The sequence below is a fragment of the Scardinius erythrophthalmus genome (genome assembly GCF_964197995.2).
Source record: "Scardinius erythrophthalmus genome assembly, chromosome: 2".
In the NCBI taxonomy this organism is placed as follows: domain Eukaryota; kingdom Metazoa; phylum Chordata; class Actinopteri; order Cypriniformes; family Leuciscidae; genus Scardinius; species Scardinius erythrophthalmus.
In genome coordinates, this window is record NC_138222.1 from 68,079,495 (window position 1) to 68,094,894 (window position 15,400).

Sequence of the window (15,400 nt, forward strand, 5' to 3'; positions counted from 1 at the left end):
ATATGTTTTAAAACTACAGAGCTTTGATCATAAAACTAAGCATTTAAATATCATCTTACTAAGACTATATTATTGGCAGATATTGATAATTATATGCGTTTTATGTAAGTATCTGCTGGAAGATCTCATTGATTTACGAGCATCCGAATGTCAGCATCTGCAGCATCTGTATATGTTTGCTGACGTTGAGCTGTTTCTTCTCCATAATCTCATTATGAGCCATCAAAGCCTGAGGCATCACGTATGATACTCAACTAAAAGCACATATGCAAAACATTTTTTACAATATTTTGTTTAAAGGTTCAATAAATGGTTCCATAAAAAAAAAAAAAAAAAAAAATCTGACGATTATTTGATATGTCTGGCTTTACATGGGTAAAATCATGTGCTTGTTTTGCTGTATGAAGTTATTTTGCTCACTCTGCAGGTGTGTGACGGAGAGGCGGCTTCATCCTCCACAGACGGAGAGTGTTTGGACACACAGGTGTGTGTTTCATCTGTTCATGTGCACATGCGTGACACTTTATCATATCATCTATATAAACACTCTCCCTTCTCTCCTGTTTGACTCATAATCAGATGAGCTGATTTTATCAGTGTGAAATCTGCTTTATTTACATCCAGATGTCAGATTTACACAGTTACACACACTGTTTGAAAGCAGCTCTACAGAAAATCATGATGTTTATAATATCTTAATATCTTCATGACTTATAGATGACGTATATGACTTCATGGCTATAGTATAGTTCATAATATATGAGTCTTGTGTATTATTTTGATTCAGATGCATCACAATATTTGAATATCTCTTCACTGATGCGAGAAAATTCATAATCAGAATTGTAATGTTATTCATTAATATTTTATATTTTGGAAATATGATTGTATTAATGATAAAACTAGAACAAAACCATTCAAAAACTTCATGGACATTTTTTTAAAGTATTATTTAAAATTACAAAAAATGACTGAAACTTTTACTAAAATGAAAACGGAATATATAAAAAATAAAAACTCATATATAGCAGCAAACGTGTACTTCAACATTTAATCAGTTATTATTACAGTGTTGGGAGTAACGCGTTACAAAAGTAATGTATTACAGTAACTTATTTTTGTTTTAACGCAGTAGTGTAAGGCATTACTAATCAATTTTCAGTAATATTTTACTCTGTACATGTTCAGTAACGCTTGCGTTACAACATACTTTTAGCCCAAAATTTAATTGTTCAAAAAAAAACAAAAAAAAAACAGTCAGACCGCGAGACATTAACGAATGAAAAATACAAGTATAAGTTATTACCTGTTCGTGGTCAGTCAATAGCCGCGTGTGGTGTCCAAGTTTGTAAATAACGACTAAATGACAGCTTCTGATATATTTGTATGGCGATTTATTTCATTCATCTGGTTACACCTCTTGCTGGTGTACCTTTGTATTGTGTGACATAGTCCAGTAAAAGCGTGTTTAGGGCAGGTTTTACAGGAGTGCCGCGAGGCATGATTTCATTCTCTGTGCTCGCGTTGGCCAGTGGAAAAGCGGTTAATGGGAGAATATGGTAGAAGAAGACTCATTCACGGGATGGACGTATGCGCGTTACTCTGTTTGTTCTGTGTTTTCTTTCTAACCAGAGAGCAGTCTGTTTTCTTTCGTTTTGAATTGTTCTGTTTAAAAATAGACATGTCTGACAGTGAGGCAAGTAGGCGCTGAGTTTCAGTTCATTTATGAGACGCGCTTCAGTTCACGCGCCGGCGCCTCCGTGTCCTGATGAGCTCTTGTCTACTATATCTTATTTATTAAATCCAGGCAATTGGTTGATGAAACATTGATTAAAATTAAGATACAATTAATACAAAACAAAATTAAATTTAAAGACAGGCTTTGTGCTTTCTGTTTGAGGTCCCTGTGAAGGTTTTAAAGCAGTCTTTTAGTGCCGCTTTCAGAGCGTTCACGTCCGTAAAGGAGAACTGACACGTCCGTAACATCGTTTTTTCCTCATAAATGCGAACACGAAAAATAAAATAAAATGAATATATTATGTTCTGTGGAGAGCCAACCCTTCTTCATCCGGTGGGTAGTATTACTTTTGGTTTGCTTAGTGTAATTCACAGAATTACTAAAAAATGTTTTGCTACCTAAAAGTTAAAGATTTTTGTGTCACGCATGCATGCATGTCTATTTCCCTCATATTAAATAGAAAACGCATGTGTGTAGACTGATATTTTTCTAATATCTGGACTCCTTTATTAAGGGAGTAGCCTATGGATATATAAACAGTCGTTTCAATATATTGGTATTAAATGCATTTTCTGAGAATTTATATTTCAAGTTTTTACTGCAAATGTCATGTCCATAACGCTGGAATTGCCCAATTTTAAATAATTTATTCTCAACTAGTTTTGTGGTGTAGGCACGTATTTTAGAATGTTAATTTCGAATAATACTAATAGTAATTCAAAGATGTGGTAGCTTTGGATCTGGACGGGAAGGATAACTCTGGGAGTTGGAAGGGGAAGTTCTGCCTTCTCACACCGCGCACCGTGACACAGGTTCGTGGATCTGAGTGTCGCGGTTTCATATCACATATCTTTATAGCCCTAGGCATTTTAGAATGTTAAGTTCTACTTCTGTAGTTATTTTGGTGAAAGTAACTCAAAAGTAATACAGGAGTAATGTAACGCATTACAATTCTGAGACAGTAATATTGTAAGGTAAAGAATTACTTTTAAATAACAGTAACAAGTAATGTATAATGTATTACAGTTTGGAAGTAACTTGCACAACACTGGTTATTAATAAATGTAATGTGTTTGACTCTACAGTATATAGATATATTTTTAGTTAGTTGGTTGGTTACTTAGTTGATTACTTAGTTGATTATTAGTTGATTAGTTAGTTAGTTAGTTAGTTAGCTAGTTAGCTGCTTAAATAGTTAGTTGATTATTAGTTGGTTCCTTAGTTGGTTACTTAGTTATTTAGCTGGTTACTTAGTTGATTACTTAGTTAGTTAGTTAGTTAGTTAGTTAGTTAGTTAGTTAGTTAGTTAGTTAGTTGGGTTACTTAAGGCCCTTTCACACCGGATGCGTAACGAAAAAGCGAATAGTTTGCGTCAAAACCCATCACATGAGCTGCGTAAACACGGTCTCTATCTCTATCTTTGACGATTAGCTTTCTATCCCAAATGTAGTTTAGCCTTCTAGCCAACACAGCACAGGACTATACAACGACGAAAACTGTCACACAACATACTCACAGTTGTGATAACCGAGTTGGTTGGCAATGCCACGCCACACAATCATTGTCCTTGTAGTATATGATTGGCTGAAGCCTTTTCTGTCGCCGCAAAAGTAAAAAAAAAAATCGACATCGAAGCGAAAAAAATTAAAGTTTTCGCCGCAGCACATTCGCGTTCGGTGTGGAAGCGCTCATTACACAAACAGCTGATCAAAAAATAAAACCATTGCGCGAATTATTCGTGCGTCAAAATCGTGTCCAGTGTGAAAGGACCTTTAGTTGCTTAGATAGTTTGATGATTATTAGTTGGTTCCCTAGTTGATTAGTTAGTTGGTTACTTAGTTGATTAGTTAGTTAGTTAGTTAGTTAGTAAGTTAGTTAGTTGGTTACTTAAGTTGGTTACTTAGTTGCTTAGATATTAGTTAGTTAGTTAGTTAGTTGCTTAGATAGTTAGTTGATTATTAGTTGGTTCCTTAGTTGGTTAGTTAGTTAATATGACTAACATACATAATCATATTTGAGCTGGAGCTTCAGTGGCTGTTATTGTTTTCATTTACATGCAAAAACTCTTCAGTAAAATTCACATCTTCCATGTTTTACTGCAGAAGTTTGCATTGTTGTTGAAAAGTTGATGCATCAGTGTTTTGTGCGAATCCGGGATCAACACTGTGTGTGTGTGTGTGTGTGTGTGTGTGTGTGTGTGTGTGTGTGTGTGTGTGTGTGTGATGTCCAGATCCGCTCTGCTGAAGTTCAGACTGCTGTCGGCTCCAGTGGCGGGAATCCTCTGGACGATGAAGACGTATGTGTAAACTCAGGTTTAGTCCTCGATTGCTAGTGTTTTTTGAGCATGTTTGCTGGCAGAGAACTGAGTGCGTCTTCCATTGACAGGATGAAGAGGGTTTGCTGGATTGGTGGAGAACAGTGGAAGGTATTTTCTTTAAAGTTCAGGCGTGTTTTAAGAACGTTTGACTTGTATTTGATCTTGTTTTATTCGTCAGGTTGGGGCGAATGGAACGAGTCGAAACAGTTTACTGAAGAAGATGGAGAACGGTGAGAAAGATGTATTATAATATCACATTTTATAAGAAAAAAACGACCCTTCTTTAAGTGTTAATGTGATGTATTTTATTATATTTAAACCAGGGTTATTATTGTTACATGAAACTAAAACTACTAAAACTTTTTTGTTAAATGAAATGAAACAAACATTAACTGAAATTAAATAAAGTTTTTTATAATATACTGTATATATATATATATATATACGTCTGTCGCCATGGTTACTATGGCAGTACGAGAGGAAACCAGGGATAACGAGGATATTACGTCATTGACAGGCGACAAGTGAACAGTGACGAGACATTAGTTAAAAGTGGAATTTCTCTGAAATTAAAAATCTTTAGGAACTTTTGGGATATTGTAAGTACACAACTGCAGGAAATGATGCACACTGTGCAAGTGATTTTTGGATTTTTATTACAAAAACTTACATATTGTAGCCTTAAGTAAAAGTCAGTTAGTTACAGTAAGTAAAATAGCTCTCTGTCTACCAGAGCGATCGAAGCGGTTGCTAACCGGGTCTTCATGGCCGCCAAGTTATTCGTTCACCTGGTGAGCCAGCGGGAGGCGTCTCTGCATCAGCGGATACTGGAGCTCCTGGCTTTAGCGGACGCGGCCGACACTTTCCACAAGAAGACGGTGACCGCTAGCGTCGGCGGAGGGGTGGCTAGCGTAGCCGGGAGCATCACCACCATCACCGGCCTGGTTCTGGCGCCCTTCACCTTCGGGACGTCCCTCATCGTGACGGCGGTGGGCATCGGTGTGGCGACGGCTGGTGGCGTGACCTCGGCCTCCGCCAACATCACAGACACGCTTCACTCCAACACCGACCGCAAGAAGGTGGAGAAGATGATCCAAGACTACCAGCACCAGATCCAGGATATTAAAGAGTGCCTGGACTTTCTGCAGGTCAGACGCCTTGATGACCAACATGTTGATTTAGTAGAAATCAAATACTGTTGAAGTATTTAGAGGTAGTTTTGATATATACTATAAATCATAATTTGATAAATACAATTTCAATATACTATATATAAATCATATTTCAATTAACAAAACTTTTTTGTATGGTTTTAGTTAATGTTAATAACACTGATATTTTATGCATTTTTGCTATACTATATATTTTATTTATTAAGCATAAAATCTTAATTTTGATAATTGTTTCAGAAATCAAGACTTTATCGTGTCATTTTGCTTCTCAAGTAAATGTATCTTGATTTAAAAATGTTTTAAAAATTATATTTACATTGTAAAACAAAAAGTATACTAAAAAAAACAAAAAGTAAATACTAAGTACATCTTTTTTTGCAATCTTTCTACAAAAAAGCACTGGTGTTGATGTGAGCCTTCTTTTATTACAGTATATCATTGACAGGATCGTTAATTAATCGTCCCTGATCTTCCTCTGTTAGTGTGGATAATTTCACACATGTTGTGTCTGTTGTGTCTTATGTGAATGCAATGGCCAATCAGGGGTGTGTCGCCGTAACTCACTGCTTCACAATCATAGTAAGATGCATCGTTGAAGAAATCAACTAGCTAATCACGACTGTTTCCCCAAACCATATTTTCGCAAATTGGTCGTTCAATCACGTTGGTTAATGATGTCACGCAGGTGGTGGAGTAATAACTTATTTTAATAAAAGTGTTTGAGATCGAATTAATGCTAGATATTTTGATATAAATTGCAGACATGGCATCTGAGGACTATTTCTAATTTTGCCCTCATAGAAAGTACCAAGGCGTAATTTTTCTTGGTGATTATTCTTTACTGTAAAACTGAAATACAAAAAATAAAATATGTAAACATATTACAGGAAAACAAATACAATAATACTGTTGGATAACGGTCAACTGTTTGCTCTCATTTCAGAAAAGTTCGTTTCAATATTCAGTCACTTATTACGTAGTATTATTATTATTACACAATCATAAATTAATTATAGCAGAATAAAGTTGTTAAATACTTACAGTCAAATGTTTTCCAAGGCTAAACTGTTAGAAGATCGCATTTGTAAGCTGTGCTGTGATGTTTTCCTTTCTCTGTTGCACTCTGAACATGTCATATCGCTATTAGATCGCTATTTCAAAATAAAAGCCCAGGAGGAAATCATTCACAATATAACAAATTAATTAGTACAATAAAATACACAAAAAATACCATTTCAGTTTTTAAGGTCAACGCACAGTTATTTTGCTTTATTTCCAGATTCAAGCTTGTTCGCACATGCGCACTCTTCAAAAACAACGCTTTAAATCTCTTGACAAACTAAAAGACGTAAATTACATTATGTATTCTAAATAAAACATATAGATTGTACTGAATGTCAGCTTGATTATTTTCCTCAAGATAATGATTTATTAAGTCCACATGTCATGCAAACAAGAAACTCTTCGTCTAACCACAGGTCGAGATCTGTCATTCCAAACACACAACTTTGCGATGCTGATTGCGATTGTTCTGGTTTCGGGAAACACGGACTCGTTGAACTGCCTGATAACGACAGAAATTGAGAACATAGTTGGCTAACGATGCTTTTGAGAAACACACCCCAGAGTCGTTTAAAGGGATAGTTCAGCCATCCTAGGTGACATTCTGCTTTCAGACGAATACAAGAGAATACAATCCCTTTCAAGCTTTATAATGGCAGTGAATGGTTGTCTCTGTTTTGAAGTCCATCAAAGCGTCGTCTGCCGGAAGCTAGTTATTTTAGTCAATAAGGTTTGAAATATGGATATTTTTCTTGCATGAAGGCATCGCTTCACTTCAGAAGGCCTTTATTTAATATTGGACTCTGTGGAGCACTTTTATGATGGACAGATGCACTTTTATGATGGACAGATGCACTTTTATGATGGATAGATGCACTTTTATGATGGATAGATGCACTTTTATGATGGATAGACGCACTTTTATGATGGATAGATGCACTTTTATGATGGATAGATATGCTTTTATGATGGATAGATGCACTTTTATGATGGATAGACGCACTTTTATGATGGATAGATGCACTTTTATGATGGACAGATGCACTTTTATGATGGACAGATGCACTTATATGATGGACAGATGCACTTATATGATGGATAGATGCACTTTTATGATGGACAGATGCACTTTTATGATGGATAGACGCACTTTTATGATGGACAGATGCACTTTTATGATGGACAGATGCACTTTTATGATGGATAGATGCACTTTTATGATGGATAGATGCACTTTTATGATGGACAGATGCACTTATATGATGGATAGACGCACTTTTATGATGGACAGATGCACTTTTATGATGGACAGATGCACTTATATGATGGACAGATGCACTTTTATGATGGATAGACGCACTTTTATGATGGACAGATGCACTTTTATCATGGATAGATGCACTTTTATGATGGATAGATGCACTTTTATGATGGATAGATGCACTTTTATGATGGACAGATGCACTTATATGATGGACAGATGCACTTTTATGATGGATAGACGCACTTTTATGATGGATAGACGCACTTTTATGATGGACAGATGCACTTTTATGATGGACAGATGCACTTTTATGATGGATAGATGCACTTTTATGATGGATAGATGCACTTTTATGATGGACAGATGCACTTTATGATGGATAGATGCACTTTTATGATGGATAGACGCACTTTTATGATGGACAGATGCACTTTTATGATGGACAGATGCACTTTTATGATGGATAGATGCACTTTTATGATGGACAGATGCACTTATATGATGGACAGATGCACTTTTATGATGGACAGATGCACTTTTATGATGGATAGACGCACGTTTATGATGGACAGATGCACTTTTATGATGGATAGACGCACTTTTATGATGGACAGATGCACTTTTATGATGGACAGATGCACTTTTATGATGGATAGATGCACTTTTATGATGGACAGATGCACTTATATGATGGACAGATGCACTTTTATGATGGACAGATGCACTTTTATGATGGATAGACGCACTTTTATGATGGACAGATGCACTTTTATGATGGACAGATGCACTTTTATGATGGACAGATGCACTTTTATGATGGATAGATGCACTTTTATGATGGACAGATGCACTTTTATGATGGATAGATGCACTTTTATGATGGACAGATGCACTTTTATGATGGATAGACGCACTTTTATGATGGACAGATGCACTTTTATGATGGACAGATGCACTTATATGATGGACAGATGCACTTTTATGATGGACAGATGCACTTTATGATGGATAGATGATGGACTTATGATGGACTTTTATGATGGATAGATGCACTTTTTATGATGGATAGATGCACTTTTATGATGGACAGATGCACTTTTATGATGGATAGATGCACTTTTATGATGGACAGATGCACTTTTATAATAATAATAATAATGATTCATTACATTTATAATTCATTACATTTATATAGCGCTTTTCTCGACACTCAAAGCGCTTTACATAGAAGGGGGGAATCTCCTCAACCACCACCAATGTGCAGCATCCACCTGGATGATGCGACGGCAGCCATATTGCGCCAGAACGCCCACCACACACCAGCTTACTGGTGGAGAGGAGACAGTGATGAAGCCAATCAGTATATGAGGAGGATTAGGAGGCCATGATGGACAGAGGCCACTGGGCAAATTTGGCCAGGATGCCGGGGTTACACCCCTACTCTTTCGAAAGACATCCTGGGATTTTATGATGGACAGATGCACTTTTATCATGGATAGATGCACTTTTATGATGGATAGATGCACTTTTCAGATGGATAGATGCACTTTTATGATGGACAGATGCACTTTTATGATGGATAGATGCACTTTTATGATTGACAGATGCACTTTTATGATGGATAGACGCACTTTTAATGATGGAGAGATGCACTTTTATGATGGACAGATGCACTTTAATGATGGACAGATGCACTTTTTATGATGGACAGATGCACTTTTATGATGGACAGATGCACTTTTATGATGGACAGATGCACTTTTATGATGACAGATGCACTTTTATGATGGACAGATGCACTTTTATGATGGATAGATGCACTTTTATGATGGACAGATGCACTTTTATGATGGACAGATGCACTTTTATAATTGACAGATGCACTTTTATGATGGACAGATGCACTTTATGATGGATAGACGCACTTTTATGATGGACAGATGCACTTTTATGATGGACAGATGCACTTTTATGATGGACAGATGCACTTTTATGATGGACAGATGCACTTGTATCATGAATAGATGCACTTTTATCATAGATAGATGCACTTTTATCATGAATAGATGCACTTTTATCAATGATAGATGCACTTTTATCATGAATAGATGCACTTTTATGATGGACAGATGCACTTTTATGATGGTTAGATGCACTTTTATGATGAATAGATGCACTTTTATCATGTATAGATGCACTTTTATCATGGATAGATGCACTTTGATGGACTTCAAAACAGAAACAGCCATTCACTGTCATTAGAAAGCTTAGAAGTACCAGGACATTTGTTTAATATAACTCTGATTGTAGTCGTCTGAAAGAATAATGCTGTATACACCTAGGATGGCTTGAGGGTGAGTAATTATGGGCTAGTTTTCATTTTTGGGTGAACTATCCCTTTAAGATTAGATTAGTCACTGGTGATACAGAAATCTCCTGATTTTCTCACTCTTCATCCTTCTAATAAACATCTGGTCTCTCCAGGCCGGGATGTTGACTCTGGAGGAGTGGAACTTCGAGCAGTACGTGGACAGCATCTCCAGAAAGGCTCTTAACCAGAACGTGAAGCACGTGTTGAAGGAGGGCGGCCGGGCCGGGAAAGCTCTTCTGGTCAACACGGAGAACCTCATCAACACCGTCCAGGTGCTCAGCGTCGCGGGAGGAGCAGCCAAAGCCGCGCAGGTGCTCAGCGTCACCACCGGCGTCATGTCCGGACTCTTCCTCGCGCTCGACCTCTTCTTCCTCGCCAGGGGCTCGCTCGAGCTTCGCAAGGGAGCCAAGACAGAGTTCGCCGCCAAGATCAGAGAGGTTTGCAGAGAGCTTCGGGATGGACTTCAGGAGCTGAAGAGAATACAGCAGCAGCTGCAGAAAACCCTGGATGGGGTGGAGATGGTGGAAGAGGAGGAGGAGGAGGAGGATGAAGAGGAAGACGTGGAACGAGAATCAGAACTGACAAAAGAGTTCAGCTAGAGGAATAAGCATAGATGATGATCCTGAGCAAGAATACGCACAAATAAAATAATAATTATCTCATAATTTTTATTAATTTCAATTGTAAGTTGCTTTGGACAAAAGTGTCTGCTAAATGCATAAATGTAAAAACAGATCAAATGAAAATAAATAAGTATTTATAATACACTAGCGGTCTGAAGTTTGGAATAATTACGTTTTGTTCAAGTTTTTGAATAAATTAATAATAATAAGAGCCATTATTAATAATTGTGATAAAGATTAAGCATATTATACTGATTTCTGAAGGATCATGTGACACTGAAGACTGGAGTAATGATGCTGAAAATTCAGCTTTGATCACAGGAATAAATTACACTTTACAATAGAAACTTTGCAGAGAAAACAGCTGATTTACATTGAAATGATATTTCACTGTTTTTACAGTATTTTTGATCTAATAAATGCAGTCTTGGTGAGCAGAAGAGAAAATGGTTATTCCAAACTTTGGACCTTTCGCGTATATCTATCTATATATATATATATATATATATATATATATATATATATATAAAGTATATAAAGTATGTGTATATATAATAAATCTAAATATTTCCGCTGTTTGCCAAAGGTAATTAGACAGTAGTTTAGTGTAATGTGATTTAAGTGCAATGGCTATGCAGAGTCTTACAAATAAGGACAATTCAAATAACGATACGAGATGATAAGTAACTCTTCTATGTCCTATGCAATGAACAACATAGTGCCATTTATATACTGAGACATATTGTGATATTGTTATAATATACTTTTTTTATTATTATTATTATTCTCTTATTTATTATTCTCTATTATTTCTCAATTTAAATGTGTAACTGCTCAGGTATGATGGGTCTGTATATCTTACATTTTCAGCTGTGTATGTTCAGTTCAGTGGTTGTTAAAGTAGCACGCAACAGCAAAGTCACATGATACGCGTTCCCTTTCTCAGCACTGTCAGGATGGACCAATCACAGATTACTTAATTATCTCCATAGATACTTCTTTCCAACCCCTTATTTTCTTTCTGTCACTACTAGAGGAGCAGATCCACCAAACCTGGGACTCAAACACCAGTATTTTATTGTAATTGGGTGAATTACATGATATCTGTGTTAAATTTCCCAGAGATAACATCGTGCATGCCGGTTAGTCATGATAACAATCTTTACTTGTGATCAATATGGTTTAACCCACTATACCAGTGCTTCCAGCAGTCAAAACCGTGAAATTATGTTTTTGTGCCATGAATTTCTAGATGGTAGAAGCGTACGCAGACACCTGACTGTGACTATATTACTCTTTGTTCATTATGGTGATGGCCGGTTGTATTAAACAACTTTTTTAGTTGTGAAAAATTTGTAAACAAATTTGTTGTGTGTTAAAGTGTTTCTCATTATAAACGCCTTCACAACCAGTTAAATTTCTTATTTTATTGTCAGAATATTCATGTTTTGAATAATAAACTGTAGTGAATAATAAGCTGTAGTGTCACACATAGTGTGATCAAAATGAAGATGGCATTTGATTTCCTCAATATTTTGTTGCATCAGCATACTAGGAATATCATTCGCCAATCAGCCCGGTTGAGCCACTGTAGTCACTTGGACTATTTTAACTATTTTAATTAAACTTTTTACTTACTTTTCTGGACTAGCAGAGTGAAATTGCCTAGAAGCTTATGGAGGAGTGAGACAGCTCTCAGATTTCATCAGAAATATTTTTAATTTGTGTTCCGAAGATGAACAAAAGTCTTGCGGGGTTGAACAACATGAGGGTGAGTAATTATTGACAGAATTTTCATTTTTGGGTGAACTATCTCTTTAACAACAACCAACTGAACAACCAACATACTGAACAACAAACAAATTGAACAGCCAACTATCCAACCAACCGAACAACCTATCAACTGAAAAATCAAACAACCACTGTGCTCAAATTCAGGTTTCTACTTGATTGACATGACTATTCTGTTCCAGGAACATTAACATATTTTCATTATATTTCCGCTTATCACATCGTTTCACAGAACAAACAAATCAGACGTCAGATTCAGACTAATTAGAAGAAAAAAAAAAAAAAAATTCACCAGAACTTTGAGGCTTTAATGGATGGCGGAAAACTATTCTGCAGTGATCCGTAAAAGTTGTAAAAAGCTTGCACACAAACATTTTGTCTGCATTCCAGCAAACAGGACTGTTATGAAAGCATGAATGTCAAAAGCACAAATATGCCCTAACATCCCTGGTTCATGTAAAACATTGCTGAAGAACCCTTATAGTTAATCTATCTACACTGTATTGTACGAATATGCACATTTTACAGTTTTTGCCCGTTGCTTGAACACTATAGACCCATGCTTAGACTAAAGTAACACACTTGAAGCTTTTGTTACCACACCTCAAACACATGTACCCATACCTTAAACAAAAGCGCTGCTTTGCACTCTAGTTGCAATTCTGCAACACACTTACTCCTTTATGCAACACACTTGGTCCTGCATACTACACTCTATTTCATACATAAGACACTTCGTTCAAAAATGAAATCTCAGGGTGCCATTTGGAAAGAACATGTATCCAAAATACAAAACACATCGGGTAATTGCAACCACTCAAATACACACCTGTAGACACTTACTTGCAAAACTGAACACCAATCAGCCAGCCACAAAAAGCCCTCAGTTTAGCCATTTCAAGAACTTTGCAAGCATGGATGGAGGAGGAGGAGGAGGAGGAGGAGGAGGAGGAGGAGGAGGAGGAGGAGGAGGAGGAGGAGGAGGAGGAGGAGGAGGAGGAGGAGGAGGAGGAGGAGGAGGATTGCAGGGTATTGCAGGGTGCTAATGCTCCTTTTGCAGCCAAAGTGGTAGTTTTTGTGAAACATACCATGATTCAGGGGCGTCGGACTGGGTGTAAAACCAGTACTGATTACCAGGGCCCCAAGGGGAGAGAGGGTCCTTGGAAAGTCTTGAATATATTTTATTTGGAACATGAGGGCCCATCAGGACTGCCTATACATAGAGCCCGGGATCTTGTGCTATGCCCCTGCCATGATTACTTACAGTATATTGAGATGTTTCAGTACAGTGGATGATACAGTATATACCGTAAAGTACTGTAAGAAAAAGAAGCAAACCGAGGACAATTTGTGGTTGTATTTCTCTAGAATGACTAGAAGACCTTCTGGGGGAGGACGCCAACGCCTGTTCACACAACAGCAGGAACTTGCCGTTGTGGACCTAGTGAGGGCAGACAATGCCATCCGTCTCCACCAGCTACGACAGAAATTACTTGCAGACAGGCAAGTGTTCAACATCATAAACCATGTGAGCATCACCACCATCAGACGCGTCTGGGGAAAACACAACATCACCATGAAGCAGCTCTACAGGTTCCCATTTGAGAGGAACAGTGTCAGGGTCAAAGGACTTGTACGGGTAAGTGTAACTGTCCTTTACATTTACAATACAGTATTGGTGAAATCCAGTAGCAGCTGAATATGTACCATATCAGTACCACATGGATCCATTCGGAGAGCTACACGGGTACCTGTGTGATGGGGTGAGGATTCTGTATGTGTAGCACTGTAGTACAGTAATATGTTTTTTTGTTTGTTATAGAGAATCTTGACCATGGATGGAGCTGCACAGCCTCATGAATTCATTTTCATTGATGAAGCTGGATTCGACCTGAGCAAAACAAGACGACGGGGTCGTAATGTAATTGGCCAAAGGGCAATTGTGCACGTCCCGGGGCAGCGCGGGGGAAATATCATAAGCCTTCGAGGGCTTCTGCATCATCGTGCAAAACTAGGTCCATACAACATACTCACATTTCTAGATGCTCTCCATAATATAGTTGTACAGAACAGACCAGATCAGCCCAGGTTTGTAGTGGTATGGGATAATGTCAGTTTCCATCGGGCTGCTCTGGTCCAGGCCTGGTTCACCAACCACTATCAATTTGAAGTGGTATAATGCAATGTCGATGAGGTCCTGTGGCCAGACCCCAACAGACGGCGGGATCCATGAGCTTATGCACAATTGCCATGATTTTCTGTGTTTACAGTAAAGTGTTTTTTCTATTATTATTTTTTATTTTATTTTTTGCTTTATCTGAATTCATGTTACTGCAATGTACAATATTGAGTAGGCCTATTTGCTTTTTTGGTTGTTTGAAAATGTGCCTCCTGAAAATATGCCTTCTGAATAAACAGTGAAAATCAAAGACTGCAGTGTTTTATATAAAGTAGACTAGTGTGTTCCCCCTGATCTGAAAGTGTATGCATATGATGCAAGTATGTGTCATTTTGTCATCAGAGGTACAATTTGACAAACGTTAGGTTTTGATAGCAGAGTTTAGGTTTTGATAGTAGAGTTTCAATTTGACACAGATGTGAATGGTGTATTTCCCAGTGTTGTGTCATGTTTACTTGTCAAGTCAAGTCAAGTCAAGTCATCTTCATTTATATAGCGCTTTTAACAATGTAGATTGTCTCAAAGCAGCTTTACAGAGATAAGCGTATAATTTAAGGTAACAGAGATTGTTTCGGCTTTACAGCAGAGTTAAGTTATTTCCATCTAAAGTTAGTTTTAATTGATTTGCTTCCGTCGCAATGATCATTCGTTATTAAATTAGGGGCCGCTAAGACGACACCATTCCCTCTACACAGACTTTAAACGCGAACCTGTGAGAAACGCTGATGGCGTTCACATGCGCATTTAGAATGGGTTCTATAGTTATGTGCGTTTGAATATACGCAGGTTTGGAATTCCCTACAAGCCAAGCCTAAACAAAATACTTGTCTTTCCTTAGGCCTATAAATTTTGATAAGGAATTTTATTTTATTTGTTGCTTTGG

At 37.3% G+C, this 15,400-nt stretch overlaps 3 protein-coding genes across 4 annotated transcripts in view; all 3 read left to right on the forward strand.

Annotated features, from left to right (window-relative positions):
* LOC308686932 (uncharacterized protein) overlaps positions 1-3,858 on the forward strand; it is a 10,788-nt gene extending 6,930 nt beyond the window's left edge. For both annotated transcript variants that reach the window (XM_081359043.1, XM_081359042.1), the window contains exon 7: positions 428-3,858. In XM_081359043.1, coding sequence (XP_081215169.1) covers positions 428-568 — 141 coding nt within the window. In that variant the 3' untranslated portion in view covers positions 569-3,858. The remainder of the gene's footprint in view (positions 1-427) is intronic.
* The window catches only part of LOC308685911 (uncharacterized protein), a gene marked incomplete at its 5' end in the record, with an annotated part of 29,678 nt that extends 16,675 nt beyond the window's left edge, over positions 1-13,003 (forward strand). Inside the window, 2 exons of the mRNA XM_081358044.1 lie at positions 5,012-5,203; positions 10,038-13,003. Coding sequence (XP_081214170.1) covers positions 5,012-5,203; positions 10,038-10,523 — 678 coding nt within the window. The 3' untranslated portion in view covers positions 10,524-13,003. The remainder of the gene's footprint in view (positions 1-5,011; positions 5,204-10,037) is intronic.
* Positions 13,004-13,652: 649 nt separating this feature from the next.
* LOC308686931 (uncharacterized protein) lies at positions 13,653-14,758 on the forward strand. Its single transcript, XM_081359041.1, has 2 exons — positions 13,653-13,977; positions 14,161-14,758. The coding sequence occupies exons 1-2, from the start codon at positions 13,708-13,710 to the stop codon at positions 14,515-14,517; spliced, it is 627 nt and encodes a 208-aa protein (XP_081215167.1). The 5' UTR covers positions 13,653-13,707; the 3' UTR covers positions 14,518-14,758.
* The last annotated feature ends 642 nt before the right edge of the window (positions 14,759-15,400 follow it).

Excerpts from the sequence above, each read along its gene's own strand:
- LOC308686931 (XM_081359041.1), top strand. The coding sequence starts at position 13,708 with ATGACTAGAAGACCTTCTGGGGGAGGACGCCAACGCCTGTTCACACAA. Across the intron at positions 13,978-14,160 it reads GGGTCAAAGGACTTGTACGG|AGAATCTTGACCATGGATGG; the intron begins GTAAGTGTAACT and ends TGTTTGTTATAG.